Source organism: Sinocyclocheilus grahami, unplaced genomic scaffold, assembly GCF_001515645.1.
Source record: "Sinocyclocheilus grahami isolate Dianchi unplaced genomic scaffold, SAMN03320097.WGS_v1.1 scaffold412.1, whole genome shotgun sequence".
Taxonomy (NCBI): domain Eukaryota; kingdom Metazoa; phylum Chordata; class Actinopteri; order Cypriniformes; family Cyprinidae; genus Sinocyclocheilus; species Sinocyclocheilus grahami.
The window spans coordinates 764,048-788,430 of record NW_015505591.1 but is presented as its reverse complement, the minus strand read 5'-3'; the positions used below and the strand labels follow the sequence as shown (position 1 = coordinate 788,430).

Below are 24,383 nucleotides of genomic sequence, written 5' to 3'. Positions count from 1 at the left end.
TAGTCATCAAGGTCAAAATTAGCTATATAGACCAAAATCATTTTTGAACCAGGCTGTAAACATGTTTTTTTCTGTTGTAAAGTTAGGCATTTTAACATGGGGAGTCTATGGGATTGACTCCCTTTTGCAGCCAGCCTCTAGCGGCCAGTTGACGAATTACAGTTTAAGTCACTTCCTTGTTGGCTTCAGGAGAGAGAGCGGGAGGTTGCCGCTCGGTCATTACGCTATTTCTGCGTCATTGCACATGCGCAGTTCTTTCAGTTTCGGGGTTCAATCCAATCGAGTGTTTACATGCACTCTCAATCGTATTAGAAAAGGAATAAACCACCCCTTTCAATCAGATCGAGCTCAATCGGATCAATTAAGGTGTTTACATAAAGGCTTTTCAGTCCGATTGAGCCATCAATCCGATTACAAATTGATTATTTGGTTGCATGTAAACGTAGCCAGTGTTATGATGAAAGCAGAGAAATACATTTAAAGATCTCCATTAATTTCTTAATTTCTCTCCACTGGTTTATATGGGATTGACTCCCTTTTGCAGCCAGCCTCTAGCGGCCAGTTGACGAATTATGTATGCATGTAAACGTAGCCAGTGTTATGATGAAAGCAGAGAAATACATTAAATATCTCCATTCATTTCTTAATTTCTCTCCACTGGTTTAAACTTTGACTGTTTTTGTGTTGCGGTGTACAGGAACTCTTTGCGCAGTGCAGAGTCAGTTGGTCAGTGTATTGTTTTTCTGCATCATTACATTCTGCCTGTGGACAGCATCAATTCCAGCCTTGCCAGAAACACTCTATAATGCAGGGTCACAATCAGTACAGATTTGCACACATAAACATTCACGTGTGCCCACAACCATGAATGTTGGGACTTGTATATCCTGCCGGGTCAATTGTAACATTGTTGAGAAATGAGAACTGAGGCACAGATTTTTAAATCAACAAGAAATGATCAAACAAATTTAGTATAGATAAAAGGCTTCAGCCGTATGTCTCTGGAAACTTTGTCTAGATTTAATAAATAGATCGAGCTCAATCGGATCAATTAAGGTGTTTACATAAAGGCTTTTCAGTCCGATTGAGCCATCAATCCGATTACAAATTGATTATTTGGTTGCATGTAAACGTAGCCAGTGTTATGATGAAAGCAGAGAAATACATTTAAAGATCTCCATTAATTTCTTAATTTCTCTCCACTGGTTTAAACTTTGACTGTTTTTGTGTTGCGGTGTACAGGAACTCTTTGCGCAGTGCAGAGTCAGTTGGTCAGTTTATTGTTTTTCTGCATCATTACATTCTGCCTGTGGACAGCATCAATTCCAGCCTTGCCAGAAACACTCTATAATGCAGGGTCACAATCAGTACAGATTTGCACACATAAACATTCACGTGTGCCCACAACCATGAATGTTGGGACTTGTATATCCTGCCGGGTCAATTGTAACATTGTTGAGAAATGAGAACTGAGGCACAGATTTTTAAATCAACAAGAAATGATCAAACAAATTTAGTATAGATAAAAGGCTTCAGCCGTATGTCTCTGGAAACTTTGTCTAGATTTAATAAATGAAGAGTACAGCACTCATCAACTAACTGTGTCTATAAACACTGCCTCATAATATCAGGATACTGAGGTTTAAAATATGATACTCTGTTAACACGTTAGCAGTATTCATTCTGTATGTAAACCTGCATCTCGAAAGAATTAAAGCCTTCAGTCTATCGGTGTTTGCCTTATTATAACATGGATTAAGCAATGCCAAGGGTTGTAATCTAGAGGAATTTTTATTTATTACACACAGTGTGCAAACTCAGGGATAAAGGAAGCTGTCGAGTCGCTGTGCCTCTGAGTGGTTTTCGTCTGTGCCACCAGCTCAAACAATGTGTGCTCAGCCATAATAATGATGGTGCTGGAAATCTTTCAATTTTGAGAAATGACTGATAACAGAAGGGAGAACCTTCCTAGGTAGGGCCAATTAAGAGAAGAGCAGGAACAAAATAAAGGGAAAACAGAGGGGATTAAAGTAAAATAGACGTGGAAAAAATGTATTAACACAGAAAGATTTCTTTGAGTGATTTATATTATTTCTTTTATTTTTTTGGAGAATGTCTCCATATTTCTAAGAAGTCTTCAAATGGCATTACTCCGTGTGTTAAAAGGGAAGATGCATGATAGGTTAGGTTGCCTCGAGAAACACTAAAGACATCAACTACCTATTAGCAGATTACCTTTCTTCTGAAGTCTAAAAGAAGCATTAAGACAAATCCTTATAACACCCAAGTAACTGAGCACTTTCCAGTCAATACAGACAATATTTTTGCTGTGGTTTTAAAGTGACAGTTTAAGAGCACTGGTATAAACGATTGAAATTTAAGTAACATGACAACACTATGCAGTTGTGTGAATTGTCACTTTCCTGTTGTTGTACAGCAGGAAAGCCAAGAATGCCAGAATGTTTTTTTACTACTGATCCTATTAAGGAGGTGAAAGGTATCAATGAACAAGAGACACTCACTTTGCCAAAAAATTTAATCCTTATTTCTTTGTATTGCAGTGGTTTCCGTATGACAAGGAAAAATCTGATTCTACTTACTCAATTGCTCTTTGCCCCTTACACAACAAAATATTGAACCACTCCCCTCTCTAGTGACTGGTAGAACAGCCAAAGTGCTTTCCAGTGCATTAAAACAGCTGTTTTTCTGACATATTCCCTAGTACATACACAGGCTCCTGCTTCTTTCTCCTCTTCTGACCTACCTCATGTTACAATGCTATTCTCCAGTAATCCCAGCCTTGCGCATTGATATATTCTCAGGTCACCCTGTCAGTAACACCACCAGCATCATCTCACGATCAGACAGCACCGCTACGAGCAAAAACAATGCATGCTTCACTATTTTCTATTCATATGCTACGGCTGGAAAAAAGACAGTTGGGTTCTTTTGTTTATTGATCACATTCAACATCTTAAACATCTGCACAGAACAGAGAGGCTTTTTGTGATGTGTTTTTGGACTGGTCGGTGGTACTAAAGCGGTGCCATAAAATTTCAGGGCTCATAAATGGATCAGTAATTTCCTGTCATTTATGACTGTAGAGTGCAGTCAGTGGCATTTGTCACTGTTTTCATGCCTAATTTGCACATCTGATAAAGGACTCAGAGGAAACAACATCTAATTATACAAAAAAAACACTGAAAAAGTATCTGATCTAGAGATAATTTACCTCCCTTTGAAGACACTCTCAGTCATCAGTGCCATGCAGGAGACGGAACTGCATTACAACTAGGGATGAAATTATACTGCAGTTTTTGTTAATGCTATAATTGTTTTTTGAAATCAAGTTGCCTTTCAACCATCTCCAAAAAAGAACAGATCAGAAGTCATTCAGTTATAATTGAAAGTATTACAGGAGCTGAGTGGACTTCTGGTAACATGCATATGCAGAATTGTTGAGTCCAATGTTTGCTTCAGATGTGTTCAAATATGACACTCTGTGGCCAGACCATATGCAACCGCAGGATTGGACGTGTTATATTCTAATCAAAACTATGAAACTAGTGAAAATGACCTTTTTTAAGTATGTCTCTTAAACTATGTGTGTAAAATGGATGATTATTAACAAAATGTCTGAAATAATTAGTTTGTAATTGTTAAGTAATTATTAATACTACTTTTCTTTCAGACATATTGGCTGTGATTTGTTTGTGTATATAATCTTGCATTCGTTGTTCATTCAACCGTGGTGAATAAGAGGAGGGTAACTGTCAAGTTATGAGAGTGCACAACAAGCATATTGATGGCCTCAAATTATGTTAATAGAGCTATACTAAAGACCACAGTTTCCTATTTTAATTTCATGCGGTCTTTAAATGATCCAATTCAGTTGAGCAGAGACCAACGAACAACTCTAAAATAAAGGCTGAGCACAGCAGAGTGAGACGAACTGAAACACCCCTGCTGTGTGACTAACTGCATGCAGCGGAGGGACAATGATCTCACTTTCTTCTCCGAGTCAGCATCAAAAATTTGTGAATATGAAAACTCTTGATTTTAATTGGATTTCAAACTAGATAAACATTCTTGGTCAGGTTGCCATGACCTATTAAATGATAGTTCTGCATAATGAGTTGAGTAGTGACAACTTCTTTTCCTTTTGCTTCATTGTAGCTCTAGATGCAACCCTTCACTGACTCATTAAATACACAGAAGTAATTTCCCAGTTATTGATTCACCCTATCATAAAGGCTAGGAGTTAAAGGATAATCTAAATGCTCTCTAATGACCTAAGACAGAAGTATTCAAGGCTATGTCACTTGACACTGTAAACTAATTGGTGGGTATATCTGGAGCATTCTCTAGTAGGGATGTAACGATTAACCGCGAGCCGGTTAAAAATCGATTCAAATAGGTGACGATTCAAATCGGTTGAGATGCTAAACAAATCGCGATTCAATTAGGGGTAGGAGTTTATATGAATGAATTTCTGAGGGGAACTTACGGTCTTTAGAAAAGTTTAGGTGGTATTTTTTCTTTTCATCTTGCCTCATAAAGCATATTAGAGTTCATAAGTTCAGTGCTGCTTTGTTTACAGCGGAAACCAAGAAAACGCTTTAAGCGCCACCTGCTGGCAGAGAGTGAATCTGCAGTCTCATTCAGCTCGTCTGCCGTTTCTGTTTCATGCAGATTTTCTGTATAGTTTCACAAAACTGAAGTCAAACCATTCTGTTTTTGCTTCAAATTTCAAAATTATACAATATAATTTAGATTAAAAACTGCTCATGTTGCATGTGTGCAGCATCTTTGTTTGGATCATGATTAAATTGCAGTTGTTGCCTCTAATTTTAAACGGAAAAAGCACAGACAAAGCCTTATTTTGTTTATATGAAGAGATTTATTTTATTTGTGTTACTTATCTATTTGGGGCTTGTTTTAAATTTTATATTTAGTTTTGTTATTTACATTTACATTATATTTAAATTTAGTTATTTAGCAGATGCTTTTATCCAAAGCGACTTACAAATGAGGATAACAGAAGCAATCAAAACCAACAAAAGGGCAATAATGTACAAGTGCTATATTATTATAGTGTTATATTTCACAAAGAAACATGCAGCATTTTGTCCAAGCAATAATAAAATGACACATTTAATTTACAGTATAATTTGTCTTAAATCTCATTTTGTTAAAAAAATGTGTGAATCGAATCAAATTGTGAAATCAAAATCGTGAATCGAATCGAATCGTGAGTTGAGTAAATCGTTACAGCCCTATTCTCTAGTGATGCAGATGCAACATCGGACAGACAGAAAGCTCTCAACAGCAATGTAAACAGGCTCACAGTACAGCGCTTGCTTATTTTAGCCCTCATTTCAGTGTAAATGTTAAGCATAGAGCTTACATGCCAAAAGGGAATTAGTCTTCAGTAACATCAACAACATGTTGTAACCCATTTTCCATTATCCAACCAAGTCCGGGTATGTCAGCTCATCTTTCAAATGATCAAAAATATTTATGCAAGTAAATGCAAGGATGAAAAGCTGATTTGGGTTGGGAGTTGCTTACGTAACTGCTTTTTTGCACCAGTCCAAGCCATCTTTTGCTGGTCAAAGGACTTTTACAATAAAGTGGTTCAACAGTTACCGGGGAGAGGAACTCCTAAACCAAAGCTGAATCCCACAGATGTTTAGCTCACCACCGAAAGGTTAAAAGAGGGAAAAAACTGTGCCCGTGAACAAACATGAGCCAAACCTCTTAAGTTGTGCATTCCAATTCTGAATTATAGTAAAATAGGATTGGATAAAATGCTTTACTGCACATGGAGAGTATTCAAAAGAGAGAATCAAGAGGGTGCAGTGGAGTTCATGGCAATACCAATCACTTGAACAGTGGACCCTCTTTGTTAAAACTAAATGCCTTAACTATAATCATAATTTAAAATCCACGTCCAGACTTCTATAATCCTAAAGCCTGGATTTCTTTCTCTCTCTCAATGGGAGAAGATTTTCTGTCAGGGCTCAATTTAATTTTCTGGCATGGTGGAAATCAATTGTTACTGCAGGGTGATTAATGCATCAATAAAAACATTTTCCCCAAAAAATCTTATACTCTTAAAAATAAAGGTTATTTAACGGAATTGATGGTTCCATAAAGAACTTTTCACTGTACAAAATGTTCTTTAAAAAAAAAAAGTAAAATATTTAAATGTGTTCTGCACACTAAGAAAAAAAATGGTTCTTTTAAGAACGTCTGACTGAAAGGTTCTCTGGGGAACGCAAAAATGGTTCTTCTATGGCATTGCCAAAAAAAAAAAACATTTTGGAACCTCACTTTAAAATATTTTAAAATACTGGTCAGTTTACTGTACACTACATACATCTTGTATTCCAAGTTGCAACCTATACCACTTTCACTTTTAGAAGTCATGCAACACTGTTCATTAAAAAAATAATAATAATAATACATGGAAACACATGATTTTTACTTAACAAAAGTGCAAAAAAGATGATCACTGCACTCAACTGGGTCAGGTTAAAAAGAAACCGGATAGCTCACCTGAAATGCACCACTCCCCTGATGATCTCATCATTTAAAACACAGAGCAACATTAACTGAATAACTGACTTCCTCTTACTACAATGTGACTGGTATGGGGGAAAAACATGCAAAAATACCAGAGTGAACACAAGGTTGACCTTTTGATAACATAAAAAACAAAAAATCCTGGACATTTAGTCATTTAGCATGCTTTTATCCAAAGTGACTTGCAAATGATGACAATAGAAGCAATCAAAACCAACAAAAGAGCAATAATATGCAAGTGCTATGACAAGTCTGGGTTAGCCTAATACACACACACTTATATTTATACACGTAACAAAAAAAGAAGTAGATAGAATAGAAAAAGAATAGATAAGGCTAGTGTTAGAGGCCCTTTTTTTAAGAAAAAGCAGTTAGAATAGAGAGTGCAAGTGTTAAGAGGGTTAGAGACACTATTTCTCACTTTAGCCTAGTCTGTACTTATCGGAACAATCTTGGAACAATGCATTGCATCACATCTCATTTTACAGCCTCACTAGGATGAATCACTCACATTATATTATTACACATTATATTACACAAACACTCTGGATAAAAGCATCTACCAAATTAACTACTATAATTTAACTTAATTATTAGATCTGCAAAATGGAGAAAACACATTCAAATAAATAAAATTTTCAACCATTTTTTTTGCACTCGTGCCCCAAATTAGGAAACACTTGTCCTTGTTTACAAGTAGCAGCTCTCTTCCTGAGGACGTTTCTTCAGTCTATGTGCAGACCAGTGAAATGCTCCCAAAACAGAACCAGCAACATGTCTTGGGGGCAGCTGTCCATATAAACCTCTAGTAAACAGTGTTGAACAGTGAGTGGTCCGCTGCCCTAAACAGGCAAACTTCCTGGACACCTGCATGAGGCCACTCCACTGCATTCCCTGTTAATAGGGAGGAAAGAAATGTCAGCTAAAACAATTACGTATTGATGAGAATTCCCATAAACACTGGAGAATACATCACGTGTTAAAGGTCTATTACGAGGTAACAGAATACCGTTATTCATAAGATTAAAAAAAAATAGTAAAATAAAATAGAGAGTGCAACAAAACCAGATGGGTTAAATCAAAGTCCCTTTATTTGGTTAAATGTTTCACTCACCCCAAAGTTACGAAGGATGTGACGTCCGATTATACTTGCCAACATTTTACCTGCAATTCAAATAATAATAAAACATTATTAAACATCTGTTTGAGGACAGTCATTGCAGTGCTGTCTGAATCAGACCCGTTTAAAGTTAAGCCGCAGAACTGAATTATATATTACAAAAGCTAGCATGCTAACTGTGCACCTAGAATAAGCTGTGCTTATCTGTCAGAAACATATTCGACAGTAAACGGTCTAAGAAATAATGAAAACATGCCTTGATTTAATATCATATTGTCGTAAAATAAAACGAGGAGTTTTTATTTGTCAGCAGAAGGTCATTACAAGGCATGTGGCGATGCGAAGGCAGACACAACATAACACGAAAAAGCCCAGAATGTTCCTATAAAAGTCCTACGGAAGTTTATGTTACTCGTTGACACGCCCCCACCCCGGAAACTCGGGGCTTATGGTGCTTTTAAGTCATGTCAGATAGATCGTATTTACGAGTTGAACGCACATGAACGCCACCACAAAGTCGTTATTACAAGTGGGAAACTCGAAATTTTCTTTAAGCCCCGAGTTTCCTAATTGGGGGCGTGTCAATGAGTAACATGGCGGAATCGATGGATGCAAGCTGGGCTCCCAAAACAGAACCAGCAACATGTCTTGGGGGCAGCTGTCCATATAAACCTCTAGTAAACAGTGTTGAACAGTGAGTGGTCCGCTGCCCTAAACAGGCAAACTTCCTGGACACCTGCATGAGGCCACTCCACTGCATTCCCTGTTAATAGGGAGGAAAGAAATGTCAGCTAAAACAATTACGTATTGATGAGAATTCCCATAAACACTGGAGAATACATCACGTGTTAAAGGTCTATTACGAGGTAACAGAATACCGTTATTCATAAGATTAAAAAAAAATAGTAAAATAAAATAGAGAGTGCAACAAAACCAGATGGGTTAAATCAAAGTCTCTTTATTTGGTTAAATGTTTCACTCACCCCAAAGTTACGAAGAATGTGACGTCCGATTATACTTGCCAACATTTTACCTGCAATTCAAATAATAATAAAACATTATTAAACATCTGTTTGAGGACAGTCATTGCAGTGCTGTCTGAATCAGACCCGTTTAAAGTTAAGCCGCAGAACTGAATTATATATTACAAAAGCTAGCATGCTAACTGTGCACCTAGAATAAACTGTGCTTATCTGTCAGAAACATATTCGACAGTAAACGGTCAAAGAAATAATGAAAACATGCCTTGATTTAATATCATATTGTCGTAAAATAAAACGAGGAGTTTTTATTTGTCAGCAGAAGGTCATTACAAGGCATGTGGCGATGCGAAGCCAGACACAACATAACACGAAAAAGCCCAGAATGTTCCTATAAAAGTCCTACGGAAGTTTGTTACTCATTGACACGCCCCCACCCCGGAAACTCGGGGCTTATGGTGCTTTTAAGTCATGTCAGATAGATCGTATTTACGAGTTGAACGCACATGAACGCCACCACAAAGTCGTTATTACAAGTGGGAAACTCGAAATTTTCTTTAAGCCCCGAGTTTCCTAATTGGGGGCGTGTCAATGAGTAACATGGCGGAATCGATGGATGCAACGTCTGTAGTTGACGGTACATTTTTGTTTAAATTGAGTTTTGTAATATAACAATAACAAGTTTTTATGCAATACAGATTAAAGTGGCTTCATAAATTACTTTTTAAAAAGATTAAAACCGCAAAAGACACCTGATGCGAATTCTTTGCTTTTCATTTTCTATAAGCAGAGATAACAGACCCTGTTGTATTTTCTTGTAATTAATTAAAAGAAGGTACACCGCCATCTTGTGCCGACTAAACTGACTTGAACGCACCTGACGTCGTAATTACGACTTGTCACCTCGTAAATACTAACGTCCCAGGAGGACTTGAACGCAGCAATAAAGAAAATTTCGAGTTTCCCCACTAGTAATAACGACTTTGTGGTGGCGTTGTGCGTTCAACTCGTAAATACGATCTATCTGACATGACTTGAACTCACCATAAGCCTCTCTACCTAACCGCCGGTCGCGCACATCTGCCATGTTTGTATTTTTACCGCGTTTTATTCGTGTTTGTAGTTCTGGACCGAATCCTTCACCAAAGCGCAATGGATTGTGGGCAATATTAGCCATTAGAGTGTGCACGGATCCACACTTCAAAAATCGACCTGAAATAGTAGACCATCCGGGGACTTTTGGCATACTCTTTTTTTTACATACTATACTTTGGGACACACTTATTCTAATGATCTCACATACTATTTAGGCTGGATAGTATGAACATTGAGACGCAGGGTTAGATTATATACAATTTAGCATACCAATAATTATATAAAAAAAGCTACACTATGCGTTTATGGATAGGATGGAGTCTCATGGGAATGGAATGTTGCAAAACAACAGCAGTTTAAAGCTATACTTTAAAATGTTAAAAAATTTTAAATGCCAAATATTGTTTGGAGTTAGGTCTGACTGAAAATTAATACAGAAATATAAAACTTATTTATTTATTTAAATCCATTCTTTTGCTATTTAAATTCAAGCCTATTATGCAAATATAATCATATAAACATATAATTGTATGCTATCAGATATGATTATTCAAATTTTATGCAAATGTAATACAATTATGTAGTCTGAACAACAAAAAAGCACAAATACATACACCGTAAATTATAAAATTAACGTTTTATTCATATTTTATTTAAATAACAATTATTATTGCTAGCAAATTTTTATTTTTAAGGGTCAGAGGAAGCAAGTTCAAATCTCTGGATCATGTAATGGTCTTGTTCTAACGTGGTCACTCAAGGACATTCGGGTTTTGATGGGTCATCCATTTTGTTCAATTTTAATACATTTTTCAAATATGTGTGAGTGATTATTGACTGAATGACACATCATAAATGTTAAATGCAAAATCAGAGTTTACTGTTTCAGTGATACCTATTATTGTATTGTAAATGTAAATTACTTCACATAACTTACAGGAAAGACACGATTCATCTGTTTGCTTTGCACACATTACGTTCACATAGATGTGTGTGCATTTTCCGGAAAGTCTATTAAGTTTATACACACACATCTGGTTATTTTTGCGTTACTTGAAGTCTACCAAAGCGTGAAATTCCATTGTTCCATTTCTGGTAGCAGAGGTTTGCATTACCGGAGGGCACGCAGTCTGCCATGTTGTTCACATCATATTTTGTAACAATTTAACTCAATATATTTCACAAATAGTGCAAAAAGAGTGAAAACAACTTTAAAAGTCCACACTCTGTGTGCGTCAAGCCCTCTCGTGAGTAAATCCTCTAGCTGGCTTGAGCTGGGGGAATGTTGTGACCATAGACTGTAAAAAAAAACCGCGGTGTGCTCTGCGATCGATTAGCTCGTCTGTGCAGAAGTAGACAGGAACAAGCTAACGTTAGATGGATTGGCAAAGTCGGAACGAGTGTGATTAAAAAAAACACAAACAAAATACAGAATCAGAAATACGACAACCTCCAAGCTGTCAAATTGACTTGACAAGCGGTGCATCATTGTCTTCGATTAACTTATTGGGATAGACAAGGGATCAAAAGGTAGGTGTATATCGAAATGTTTATTCGGTGGTTTGGTGTCGAGAGGGAGCCATTTTACAACACTATTTCTGCTCGGAATGCTAGCTTAGCCTAGCTCGCGCCGTGGCTAAAACAACACGCTTTCCGTCACGACACAAGCCCGAGACTTTATAATTCACCCTTATGTATCCGTCTAATAATGCCTAAAAGTTTCTTTGTTCTAAGAGTTTGAATTTAAACACTCAGCCTGTACTAAAAGGTTTCTGCACACATTGAATGGCCTACTATGCTAACTGTCCCGTGCTAGCGAGTGTTCAGCAAGTAGAAAGACTAATAAGTAGTTTGTTTGTCATTTTAACTCCCATATGGTCCAGAACGTGTGGCTGAGCATATTAAATATTAGTTTGCAATTATCACGAATATATTTTAAAGTGTATTTTAGTTTATGTTCTGCAGCTAACTCTTTTGCTAGTTATACGCCTGCTTTTAGTTTTCCTTCACTTTACTTTCTACTTCAACTGTTTTGCATTATACAAATAACTTGTTTATCTTACTGTAACGTTAGCTAGACGATTCGCGGCCGTGGACAGATAAAGTACATATACAATCCATTGACAAAGTGATGATTAGTCATGTTAAAAGTGTACTTCACTCAAAAAGGTCATTTTTTGTCGATATTTACTCACTCGTTTTATTCCAGAGTTATATGATTTGCTTTATTCTGAGCAATAGAAAAAGCGATGTTTGGCAGAATGACAGTGTCAGACATTATTCACTTTCACTCATTTTCCATGTAACGTTAGTAAAAGTCAAATGACAAAACAAGGGATGTCATTCTGCCTGTTATCTCAATTTGTTTTCCTCTGAGGGGGAAAAATAGACGGATTTTGAATATAGGGAAACGAGTAAATAATGGCAAGAATGAATTCACGGCCGTGGACAGATAAAGTACAAATACAATCCATTGACAAAGTGATGATTAGTCATGTTAAAAGTGTACTTCACTCAAAAAGGTCATTTTTTGTCGTTATTTACTCACTCGTTTTATTCCAGAATTATATGATTTGCTTTATTCTGAGCAATAGAAAAAGAGATGTTTGGCAGAATGACAGTGTCAGACATTATTCACTTTCACTCATTTTCCATGTAACGTTAGTAAAAGTCAAATGACAAAACAAGGGATGTCATTCTGCCTGTTATCTCAATTTGTTTTCCTCTGAGGGGGAAAAATAGACGGATTTTGAATATAGGGAAACGAGTAAATAATGGCAAGAATGTTATTTCGTTTATTTTATGAATAAAGTTCAACATTGAATATCTTCATGGTAATTAAAGTATCAGTTTAAAATGTGTAACCTATGAAGGCAGCTTATTGTGCTGTTTTTTTTTGTTTGTTTGTTTGTTTGTTTTGGTGGTTTTTAGGAGCCAGTATTTGGGCACTGGCAGATCACATTAACTTTTTTTTTTAATTATTTGACAAAGTGCTTTGTGACTTTTTTATTAAGCACAAATATGTTATGTCCAAATATAAGTCTCCCGGTTTGATTTTGTTTTGGTGGTTTTTAGGAGCCAGTATTTGGGCACTGGCAGATCACATTAACTTTTTTTTTTAATTATTTGACAAAGTGCTTTGTGACTTTTTTGTTAAGCACAAATATGTTATGTCCAAATATAAGTCTCCCGGTTTGAGGTAATAGAAACGGCATACATAATTATTATCTAAGATAACATCAAGATAAACATCACTTAGAAAGTTTTAGACTTAAGTATAGCATGTCACCCTACAGAATATGCAATTGTGAGAAGAAATTAACTGTTTCCAATGTATTGATTGCTGGGTGATCAATCAAATATTTGTTGTTTTACAGAGTTGGTCTGCAGATTATTTGTGAAGATCTGGAGGACGAACTGTTGGATTTGTGACTTCAGGATTTTAAGAGACCTGAGATCTCCTAACATGCAATAATACAATCTGGAGTACACCTGTTGTTTCACATTGAATGTTCAAGGTTTGCCTGCACCTGGGCGCTTGTGTTTTGGTTGCACTGAATTACCAATGCACTGTACACCGTGTTTAACAGGAATCTGTGCACTTTGGCTTCAAGTTACTCACCTGTGAAAGCTTCTTCGAATTTGATGAACTGGAAGGTTGGAAGTGTTGTTAGAAGTCAAATCATATTTACCATAATTTTTTTCGGTAGCCTAACGTGATACTGGTTCACCAGCCATTTATCCATAACCATATGGGGCGAGAATTAAAGATGTCAAGTTTTCATGGTTTGGTTCACTGAATCATCCAAAGTATGAGCTGTTGAAAGCAAAAGCAATTCTCATGACTTTATAATATAAAGCACTTCTAGCTATTGTGATGTGACAAATCAGCCCCCCTCCCCTTTTCGCCCTGACGTAGCACATTCGCTGTTTTGATGAGGTGAACATATTCAGATCACCACTTTGTGCAAAACAGCTTTGTGTGGTACAAACCCACTCTCCGTTTTTTATTGCTGTGTGTGTCTTCAGCTGAAAATGAGTTCGTAAAGGAGCTTCTGAGTGTCAGAGCAGGCACGACGTGCTGCTACCACAAGCACCCAGAATAAGAGACTGGACAATCCAAGACTCAAACTGACTTTTTTGGGGAACCCATTGGATTTGCTTCATTTGTATCCAGTCAACCTGAATGCACGCAGTCATCATCGGTGAACTAAGGGTGTCCTGGCATTACTGATCAAACACATCCTCTATTCTTCCGCAACTACACTCCGCTGATCAAGAACAACACGTCGCCATCTCTTCTATCACCTTACAATTTTACCTTGGGCTGCACAAGTTTCACTTCCATCTCCTTCTTGCACCATCCTGGAAACTGGAGATTGTCTGTGACAGGAGTTGCGCTTGTCCTGAGGCTTCAAAGCCTGTGAAAGAGCGTTGGTTGGGCCCTCTACTCAGATACAGCCAAGGACAGGGCCATCGAACTACAGAGCCTTTGTCTCTGGGGTAAGAAGCCACAACATTTAGCTGTAACTTTCCTTGGTATTGATTATTTTGTACTTTGAATGAGTTATCACTTATGAAATGGAATGTGAGATTTGTCATTAAGTAGAATGTGTTGTTTTAAAGTTAGTTCTTGTTGAGTCTAAGTAAATACAGACAATCATATCTAGGCCAAGAGAGCCATAAAACAGAAGTTAGTGTTTTTTGTTTTAATGTTTAACCTAGAAACTTCTAGCTTTTCTTGTAAAATGGGCAGGAAATGAAAATGCATGTCATAGATCTTGTTGTGTTTTGTTCCAATTTTTAACTTCATAATATTTAAATCACTTTGTCATAACTTGATCTTCTGGTGAAAATGACAGACTTTTCTCTGTTAACATGCTGTACTTCTCCAATTATTTAGTCTGTTTAAACTCCGTCCCTCCACATTCAAGTGGTTTTCTGATTGGTTCAAATGTGTGGACCAGCTCCTTCGTTCTGTACAGAGAACGATGGACAACTTTTTTGGTAATATCTGTCAAGCTGTGGGGCATATGTATTCCAAAAATCATTAGTAGATTCTTTAATATGCAGATACAACTGTAACTTGCAAGCAATTTGTAGGTTGATATCCACTAAAAGGGTAAGCACTGGCCCTGCAGTGCTTTCAAAACATTTCTTGCTTTCATTGAGTATCCTGATCAGCCTGACTCAGCGACATTGGTCCAACCAATGATATGAGTTTCAGGGCAAGACTATTTGTTTCCTGACCTTTGTCTGTTGGGGGAATATTCAAAAACGCTTTAAAACAGTAATTCTTTTTTTAATTTGGTGCTGGAGAAATGGCACTTTTGACTGTCATTTTTAAAGTCAGCTTTAAATCAAAATTCTTGTTTTTATGGAATATTGCAGCATTTTTAACATATGATTCTTCCATGTACATTTTTATTTAAAAAAAAAAATTAATATGCACTTGTAATCTTTAATCAAAAACATTATCTCCTTCTCCTCGCAACAATATCAAGGATGATGACGACGTGTACATCTGCTCAGCGAATGGGCAATAAAGTTATCCAATGGCTACACGAGTTTCAAAACTTCTCCACCAACTTGCCACTCCAGTGTTTCACATACATTGATTTATTTGTGGCGGCCCACCACAATATCAACACTGACAATAGATTTTTTCAAATTGCATTAACTTTGCTGAGTAAACATGAGCACTGCATGGCTGCGGGTGATTTATATGAATGGATTTTTGAAGGGAACTGACTGTTTTCAGAAAAGTTTCGACATTTTCATTTCATCTTTCCTATATTGTCTGATAAAGTAACGTTCATGAGCACAGCGCTGCTTTGTTTACAGCCACAGCCAGGGAAACTGCTATTTCTGCAGCTCTAAAAGCGCCTCCTGCTGGCAGAGAAGGAATTTGCATTTTCAGTAAGACCATTTGCTGTTTTCGTTATGTATATATTTTCCCTGGGGGAAGTGCCACCACACATAGAGTGTAGTCTGTGGGAAACACTGCACTCACATTCACAATCACAGCAATCAGCAAATCAACAATGATCCAATCAAATTGTCCTGCCCTTTTTGTATTTGTCACAATAGGAAATAAAAGATAATTGCCATGTCCGTTTCTTGCAGACTTTAAATATGTTTGCATTAATGTGACGTACTTGTATTCGTAGACTGCAATGATGTGATGTTTGTTGCTTGCATTGTCAGTTCAGGCCATGAGGTTTGATGCCTCCATCCACTGACGGGAGACACTGGACCTAAATGGCGCAGCATGACTTTGTTCCTGCCTGGCTTAACTTCTCCACGCCTCAGCCCGCCAAGGTATTGTAATGGATTGTTGACTTTGTATTGACTTTGTGCTTTTTTTTTTTTAATGTTTTTTATTCAGGACAGTATGACTCAACGGCCACTCTTAGTTCTCTTGAGCCTAATCATTCTTTTCTAAAATAAGCTTTTTAAAGCTGAAGCTGTCTGTTTAATTTGCGTCTGTGATTTTTAGTCCCCTGCTGCCCCCCTTGAGAAGCATGGAGAGCACTTTCCCCGCGGAGACAGCCGGCCGGGAGTAAACCGCCGCAGGCACAATTCTTCCGATGGCTTTTTCAACAATGACCCACTAAGAGCATCTGGAGGTAGAGGAACACACATCTAACCTCCTTTGCATGCAGAGTTAATCTGTTTCTTGTCTTGCCCTTTGTAATAGCTGTTCATTTTCTCTTCAGGTGATGGGTGGCAGCAGCCATCTCTGTTGAGGCATGACTCTGTAGACTCTGGTGTTGCGAAGGGGAGTCAGGTGGGATTGGGAGGCGGACCAGTGTGGAAGGAGTCCCCCAGCTGGCATGGGGCACAGAGGGGCCAGGAAGGTCCTCACCACCACCATGCTCGGCATATCAAACGTGGTGGAGGCGAGAGGGACAGACAAGGGGGTCACAGACAGCGTAATGGAAACTTTCATCCACGCAAAGGTGGCCCATATCAGGACAGATATTCTGATGAGGAGCGCAATGATGACAAGCTCAAGTTTGTTGATGAGGATTTTGTAAGTATTCTTTTCCTCTTGAGTTTGTTTACTTGTGTAGTGAGGTCACACCCCTGCCAGGCTTGAATTAACTGGTTATGTCTTTAGAGAGGTTCAGTTCTGTCATACTTTTCATGCATAGTTAGTTTGCATTCATGCTTTGTTTTCATGTGAATTTCAGCCCTCCTTGAACCCAGAGACAACTGGAAAGCCAGCCAGTCAGCCTCGTGCTGTCGGGACTCCAGCAGGAGTATGGGGTAAAGTTGCTTTCATTAATTAAATCACCTTCTTCCAACTGCGTAAAAAGCAAAATATTATGTTGCATTTATTGGATTGTTCTGTAAGGTTTTTTTGCAACTTGTGTTACAGAGAACCCCCCTAGTGCTAAGCAGGCTATGTCTAAGATGCTGGTCATTAAGAAAGTGTCTAAGGAGGATCCCAGTGCTGCATTTTCGGCTGGTTTTGCCAGTGCTGGCCCTCTACCCGCCAATGGTTCTAAAGTCTCCATCCCTGGACCCAGTGTCTACAAGAATCTGGTCCCCAAAACTGCCACTGCCCCCACCAAGGTACTAAGAAATCTGAAAATAGTACTTATGTGAAGTTTGGGATTTGTTATAGAAGCTTATTGGGTCACATCTCTTATAGTGAAGACTAGGCTTTTTCAGATTTGTTTTGTAATTGGGCAATTGTGTAATTTTCCATTTATGAATAAAACCTTTGTCTTCCTTTTTATAGCCTGGGCCATGGAAACCCAATGGAAGGGAAACTAAAGTGGGTTTGCATTTCTCTGGACGGGATTCGGCCTTCACCAGCCCAGTTTCTGTGACCAAACCTCTGACACCCATCAGTGCACCTGCCCATGGCACTTCTAAAGAGGTAAAATAACAAAGTCGTGTGCGGAGGCTGATTATTATTATTTTTTTATTTATTTATCTCGATTTAAAAAGTCAGGACAAATTCTTTTTTCTCTTCATTAAGCAAGCAATGACCAAGATGGGTATTATTTCGACAATAAATAGACCTTCGTTTACACTTTAATGCCCAGTTCTCACAATTAATTATAACTTTTACCTTATTAAACACCTAATTTGCTGATTATTAATAGGTAGTAAGGTATGAGGTAGGATTAAGGGATTTAAAATATGGTCATGCAGAATAAGACCGTAATATGTGCTTTTACAAGTACTAATAAACAGCCAGTATGCTAGTAATAGTTAATAGTGAGAATTGGTCCATAAAATAAAGTGTTACCAGACCTTCTAAATTCCTTTTAATCTTTTGCCAGTAAGAACCTAGTATCCAACATTCCCAGAAAATATGATTGTTGTTGGCTTCATTTCAAAGCAGGTGCTTTCATAGTATCATTGTGTAATTCAGCCATTTACAAAACACACAAACAGATGAAGATTGGTTAAAAATATTTACAACACAGATCTTCTCTGCACTTCAGTATTCTGTTATTCATCAAACAAACGTTATCATGTTTATCATGATAGGAAAACATCACTAATCAACACAGCTGCTTACCCAGCATTTTCTTATGTGGAACTCTGTTTATCTTTCCATTTCTCTCTCTCTCTCTCTCTCTCTCTCCCCCCCCCATAGCCGCCCTCCAGCACTACCCCTCCCATAGACATCACCCCCTCACGGCTAAAGCTGATGCGGCGCAGCACAGACCGTAAGAGTGAGTTCCTGCGTGGGCTAAAGGATGAGAGAAATGGGGATGTGAGTGACTGCCACAGCCCAGGAGCTCCAGCAGAGGTGCAGATGAATTCATCTATAATCTGTTGCATTTTAGGTTAATTAGTTTGCCATTATTTGCTCCGTTTAAGATTATCTAGAATTGGCTTATTAACAGATTTGGAGATTTCCTGCTTCTATCAGTTCCAAATCCACCTACAATGTTGTCAATAGATTTTTATTTTGTGATTAGAAAGTCAAATTATGTAATGTATAAAAATTATTTCCATCTGTTTTGTTTGTCAGCATTATATAGCCATCAGCAACCAGGTTTTCAAAACAGATGCATAGGTTATTGCTTATTTCCATGATTTCAGTAAGTTTAGCAAGCAATTAACCGATTTGTTCAACCTTAAATTCTTGTTTGCTGAGGATTAATTTGTTTTTAGGGAGAGGGAAGTACCCCAGAACCAAAAGAGTTTGAAGAGAGTCATGAGAACGGCATCTCCCACTCTCTCAGTGACTCAGACCCAGAGCACTTGTCCAGCTCTCTGGAGGCGGAACACAGGTCAGAGCAACCACATGCAAACACTTCAACACATTCTCCTCCATCAGACACGTATAAGCTCACTTCCAAATTCTAGTGAGCTACCTATATGAGCAAATGCCTTCTATTAATTTAAAGGTGTAGTCCGCCCAAACATGAAAATCTGTCATAATTTACTCACATTCATGTTATGCACAAAATATGTTTTAAAGAATCTTGGTAACTAATACAGTTTAGGTTCCCATTGATTTGTATGGACAAAAAATATAATGAAACTCATTGGGAACCGAAACAAAACATTCTTTCAAATAGATTTTCAGGTCATCAGAAAAACAAAATACATATAGACTTGAAAGGACATGAGGGTAAGTACAGGTGCATCTCAATAAATTAGAATGTCGTGGAAAAGTTAATTTATTTCAGTAATTCAACTCAAATTGTGAAACTCGTGTATTAAATAAATTCAATGCACACAGACTGAAGTAGTTTTAAGTCTTTGTTTTTTTTAATTGTGATGATTTTAGCTCACATTTAACAAAAACCCACCAATTTCAATCTCAACAACTTAGAATACTTCATAAGACCAATAAAAAACATTTTTAGTGATGTAAGGAATTTTAACTCAGTTGTAAGGGAATTAATTATTATTATTGATTCAGGTTTTGATAGGACTCGGATTTGCAGAGCCTAATTTAGCCTGAGTCGAATTGCTTCTAAATTTGATAGTTTACACTCTATCAGCTACTCGGCCAGCGAGAAGTTGATGTCAGTGTATATTACCAATTGAATATGTAATTTTTGTATTCTCCCTGGCCACGGGTGAAATACAATTATGATAATTTGTCAGCTCTTAAGAGAGGTAATTATTATGAGTAAGCTACGAGCTAGGTAGCAAGCAAGGATCTTTTGGCAATAGATTTGACCTTGAAATTATATGACACCAGACAATCGATTATTTATAAATGAAACATGAAATTTATTGGCTATTCTAGATTACATAAACTTAAGCTAAAACACGCATACAGTTTCAGAAATTCTGTTAACGGAGTTCTGAGTTTCATAGTTCTACCTCGTTTTCACGAGTGATGTAAATTCACCTTAAGAATTCCCAAAGCAGAGAATCTAAATTCACCAGTTCAACAGATCGAAGATCTTGTGTGTACTTGCGTTTTGCTGATTGACAGCTGGAAAGCTGAGGTGATTCCTTCGCTGACGCGGGCTTCCTGGATGTTTTGAGGGAACCCCGTTACTGATTGGTCGGTGACGTCGGAATGACGTCCTTTGGGAAACCCCTCGTTGGTCTGTGATGAAGCAGAGGCGTGAGCAGTTCTGCTGAAAGTCTTAGTTTGCACGACTTTCAGTTCTTTGAAGATTTCAGCAAAGTATCACTGAAGTGTTTGAGTTTGAGATGTGGTAGTCGCTTTTGATGGCAAACGCATGATTTCAATGATTAGCAACGATTGTCAAAGAAATCTTGTCTCTTTCCTTTGGAATGCAGGGGGAAAAAGGAAAGGTCCTTCGGTCATTCTCAGGTCAGATCTGAGAGTCTGCTGGAGAATCTCCTGCTGGACAGGGAGCTATAAAATTGTCTCTTTTGTTGATCGGATTTTAGCAATTTATGCGTCAAATGGTCAGGGGTATCCCTATCTGGTCCTTGAAAGCCCGTAAAACGCTTTTTTCATAAACCCGTCTTTTTAGGCAAGGACCAGACATGCGTGTCATGTTGGCTAAAAAATTTTTTTAATAGGACTGAATTTGTATTTAACGTAATTACAGGTGCTCCCAAATATGATCTTAATAAAAACGTAAGATATTGATAATTAGGCTATATAACATTTCCTTTCCACGGTTATTCAAACAGCGAATAAATTATATATAGAAAGTGACGTTATCACTAACATTGATCTATCGAGAATTTAAGCAGTAAGCACTCTCAAAAAAACAAAACTATCGTTATCACTGAAACTGTATACACTGTGAAATGAATCTCTTACATTGTACGTCCATCTGCGCTTTGTTTATGATGAAAGAATTCGCAAGAGTCTGGAATTCAGTCAGCGAACATGCACGCACTCAACAAAACTGATGAGTTTGAATGATGACTCATCTGAACACCTCTGATTGGCCATTGCATTCCTAAGCTCAACAGAATTGTGATTGGTTAAAATGTGCAACACTGTAAAAACGCCTGAAATGAAATACGGTGCAACATGAGCAGATATTAATTTAATGTCGCAATCGACACTGTCTATTCATATTCACTTTGTTAGCAACAGACGTAATAGATTTTATTAGTTTGTGCATTTTTGTCCAATTTAGTGGCATTTGTGGCCTATGATGACAGAATTATCGATTTGAGGTGGACTATCTTTTTAAATTGTCGCAGGTGACTGATTTGGATTTTTGTACATGGGCAGCAACGTCATGTATTATGCAAATAGCACTTCTTATGCACATGGAAGACAATTGAGTTCATAAGTTGCCTAATAGCATGTTGCTTAACTAGCACTGCAATATTCTAGGCATAAAGATACATTGTATTAATTAAACTTTTTATTAATTTCATTTTGCTTTTTGATTGTGGAATAAAACAATTTTTTTTAATTTATTGTGATATGCTATTATATTTCTTATAATATTATATGCTATTTTATTTTTTTTATTTAAATTTGCTTATTTGCAAGCAAATTTATCTCGGTTCAAACACCACATTAAATTAATTTTTTTTCACTGAGCTTCATCACATTGCATTTCAAATTAAATTCATAATGAAGGATATCATTTTGCCAAAACCAGTTATCTTTGATATATTACTGGCACACTTATGGTGTAATGCTACCTTAATAGGCAGCACACTAGGTTTTTGAACAGAGCCACACATTGATCCGCTCACATCAAAACAACATGGAACATATCCACATACTCACACATGTGGATCCTCTATGACAGGTTGCTGAAGGCAATGGGATGGCAAGAATACCCAGAAAATGATGACAACTTCCAGCCCCTCACCGAGGATGAACTCAAAGAGTTTCAAGCTAAAACTGAACAGGTATGGAACATATATACATTGTTTGTTTGTTTGTTTATTCTTTGTCTAAATTGAAGTGCATCCTGCACGCAGTTCATTTCCGTTGTGCCTGACTATATGTGTGTTTGCTCTCAGATGAAGAAGATTGGTCTGGGACGTAACGGTGTGCTCTTGAAGCCACGTAGTGTGACCCTGCTAACCTGGAGGAACGCCCCCAACCCTGGCCTGGAAGAGTGCTCCGAGTCTGAGACGAGCAGTAGCAGCCAGACCTCCGATGATGATGATACCTAATGTGGCTTTAAACACCCCTCCTACATTTCCCTTTCTCTCTTTCACTTAATCTGTCTCCTCCATCACACCCATTTGTTTCAAACTAAAAGAAGAAGAGATTCTTTTCATGGACAAGGAACATCGGTCATATCCCAGGCGGAGAGAAAAGGAATTCACTTGTCAGCTCGTAGGCAGTGTCTTTTTGTTTGATTTTGTTTTTTTCCCCCTATGTCTCCTTGTCTGCATTTTGTTCTTTATCCTGAACTAGAAATGTCAAAGAAAGCCACACAACACCCTCCACCAGATCTTTTTTGTTTTTGCTTGGGGGAAAAAAAAGACTAATTCATAATAATAACACCAATTATAACCGTGATTTAACATGAAATATGGCATCATCTGAATGTTCTGTAAAATGGCTTTGACACCTTTCTAAAAAATTTTTTGTTTGTTTTCCTTTTTGCGAAAAACAATTCGTAGCATTAGTGTTAAGATGAAACAATCATTCTCAATCTTCCCAGTCCCTCATAGAAATGAGCTCAAGCCAGTCATCCCTGCAGCAAGGAAGAACTAAAGCAGCACTGAATGGACTGTCACATGCAATCTGGCAGCTAGAACATCAGTCCATTTCTGGCTCCAGTTCCAGCAAACTGCTCATTTTCACTCTTTTCATTCTGCTGAACCATGCTAATATACCGGATTTCATATGTCTGCCAAGTACACACGTGAGAAAACCTTTAAAGGATGTTTAAAAGTTGAAACCTAGGTTGCGGAAGAGTTTGTCGGGAACTGGTTTTTGAATAAAGGTAAGGTTTGGATGGAAGGGTCTATGTTTTATATGCTGCGTTCTGGGAAGCTTGGCGAACATACAGATGTTCAGTTCACTTACGTTGGGTTCCGTTTAGGAAAAATTGAAGTTAAAAAAAAAATCATAAACAGACAGTTTTCTTTCTTGCCCATATATATGGTATAAAAAAAAAATTCCCCCCTTAACCTAAAAGCTGTTTGATTTAAACCATATTGAGAGTTACTCTATTGAAAGCATTTTAATGCTTACAGAAATAATGCTGTGGCAATCATTTTCAATAGCTTTACATTCATTGCATGTAGATTGATAAGGGGTATTCAATAAACACAAGAAAGGTCTGATGAACTTATTCCCTCACAAAACCCTAATAAAATCTACCCAATGGAATAGAAAGCATTAAACATTAATGGGCTTATGTAATGTTTACAATGCAGGGATTGGTCTGAGCTGTCTATGATTTGTAATGACTCTGAACTTTGAGCGATTTGGTAAGATGGCTTGCACGCTTTGTTCTGTTTTGTTGTTCTTTAAACAGTTTCGTTTGGGCGCCAAGTTCTATCCCTGCTGCTGGCAGTGAAGTTGAGATCCATCTTTAAAAGTTCTTTGTTTCATGAGGGACTGCTGGTGTAAATTGTGCATCTCCTTTTTTTGTACCTTGTTTCTGCTGATGGGGTATAAAAATTGCTTTATCGCAGATTTAAGTTTTTTTTTTAATTTTGGTACAGCTGTAAAAATTCCCACATGGTGGTTGTTTTTTTTTTTGTTCTTTTGTTTGCATTATATTGTTTCTGCAGCCTTGATATTCAGGGTGGATTGTAAAAAATATAAGAATAAAAAATTGTGAGTTTTGGAGGATTAAGATTATTTTGATAACATTATTTACAGATTTGAGAAGATAAAAGGTGTCATGTATGGGCTTATCTGTATGAGACGAAGCAGACATAAACTACTGCATCATAATGAAAAGATCGGAGAAAAAAATTGTAATAAATATTTTGCATCAGTTTGCCAAACATGTCCAGCCTTTGGTTTTCTGCTGAAACACTTGGGGGAAACATTCTTCATGTTTTAGGAGGGCAAATGGTAATGTTCAAAATATGCATGCAAAGGATAAAAATAATAAGCATTTAAACATTGAAGGGTTGGATTCTTCTTGCTCTAATCTCATCCATTCTTCACCACTCCCTTTTTCCAAGGTAACCAACAAACAAAACTTCAGTTAACAAATCCACAACGTAAATGTTAAGCCAGA

At 37.4% G+C, this 24,383-nt stretch overlaps 1 protein-coding gene and 1 long non-coding RNA gene across 3 annotated transcripts; one reads left to right on the top strand and one right to left on the bottom strand.

The window, feature by feature from the left end:
* Positions 1 to 7,298: 7,298 nt before the first annotated feature.
* LOC107551028 (uncharacterized) lies at positions 7,299 to 8,105 on the bottom strand. Its single transcript, XR_001604720.1, has 3 exons — positions 8,033 to 8,105; positions 7,703 to 7,752; positions 7,299 to 7,482 (listed from the first exon to the last, which is right to left on the bottom strand). It is a non-coding gene; the product is annotated as an uncharacterized lncRNA (long non-coding RNA).
* A 2,964-nt stretch (positions 8,106 to 11,069) lies between these two features.
* Positions 11,070 to 23,990, top strand: LOC107551044 (vasculin-like protein 1). Of its 2 annotated transcripts, XM_016232532.1 has the most exons (12): positions 11,070 to 11,313; positions 13,161 to 14,286; positions 15,991 to 16,104; positions 16,283 to 16,412; positions 16,503 to 16,819; positions 16,980 to 17,055; positions 17,168 to 17,364; positions 17,534 to 17,674; positions 18,404 to 18,559; positions 18,928 to 19,046; positions 21,975 to 22,077; positions 22,192 to 23,990. In XM_016232532.1, exons 3-12 carry the CDS (start codon positions 16,045 to 16,047, stop codon positions 22,345 to 22,347), a joined length of 1,455 nt encoding a protein of 484 aa, XP_016088018.1. In that variant the 5' UTR covers positions 11,070 to 11,313; positions 13,161 to 14,286; positions 15,991 to 16,044; the 3' UTR covers positions 22,348 to 23,990. The 2 variants fall into 2 exon arrangements, with proteins under 2 accessions (XP_016088018.1, XP_016088019.1); XM_016232533.1 differs by lacking the exons at positions 11,070 to 11,313; positions 13,161 to 14,286 and adding an exon at positions 15,209 to 15,702.
* The last annotated feature ends 393 nt before the right edge of the window (positions 23,991 to 24,383 follow it).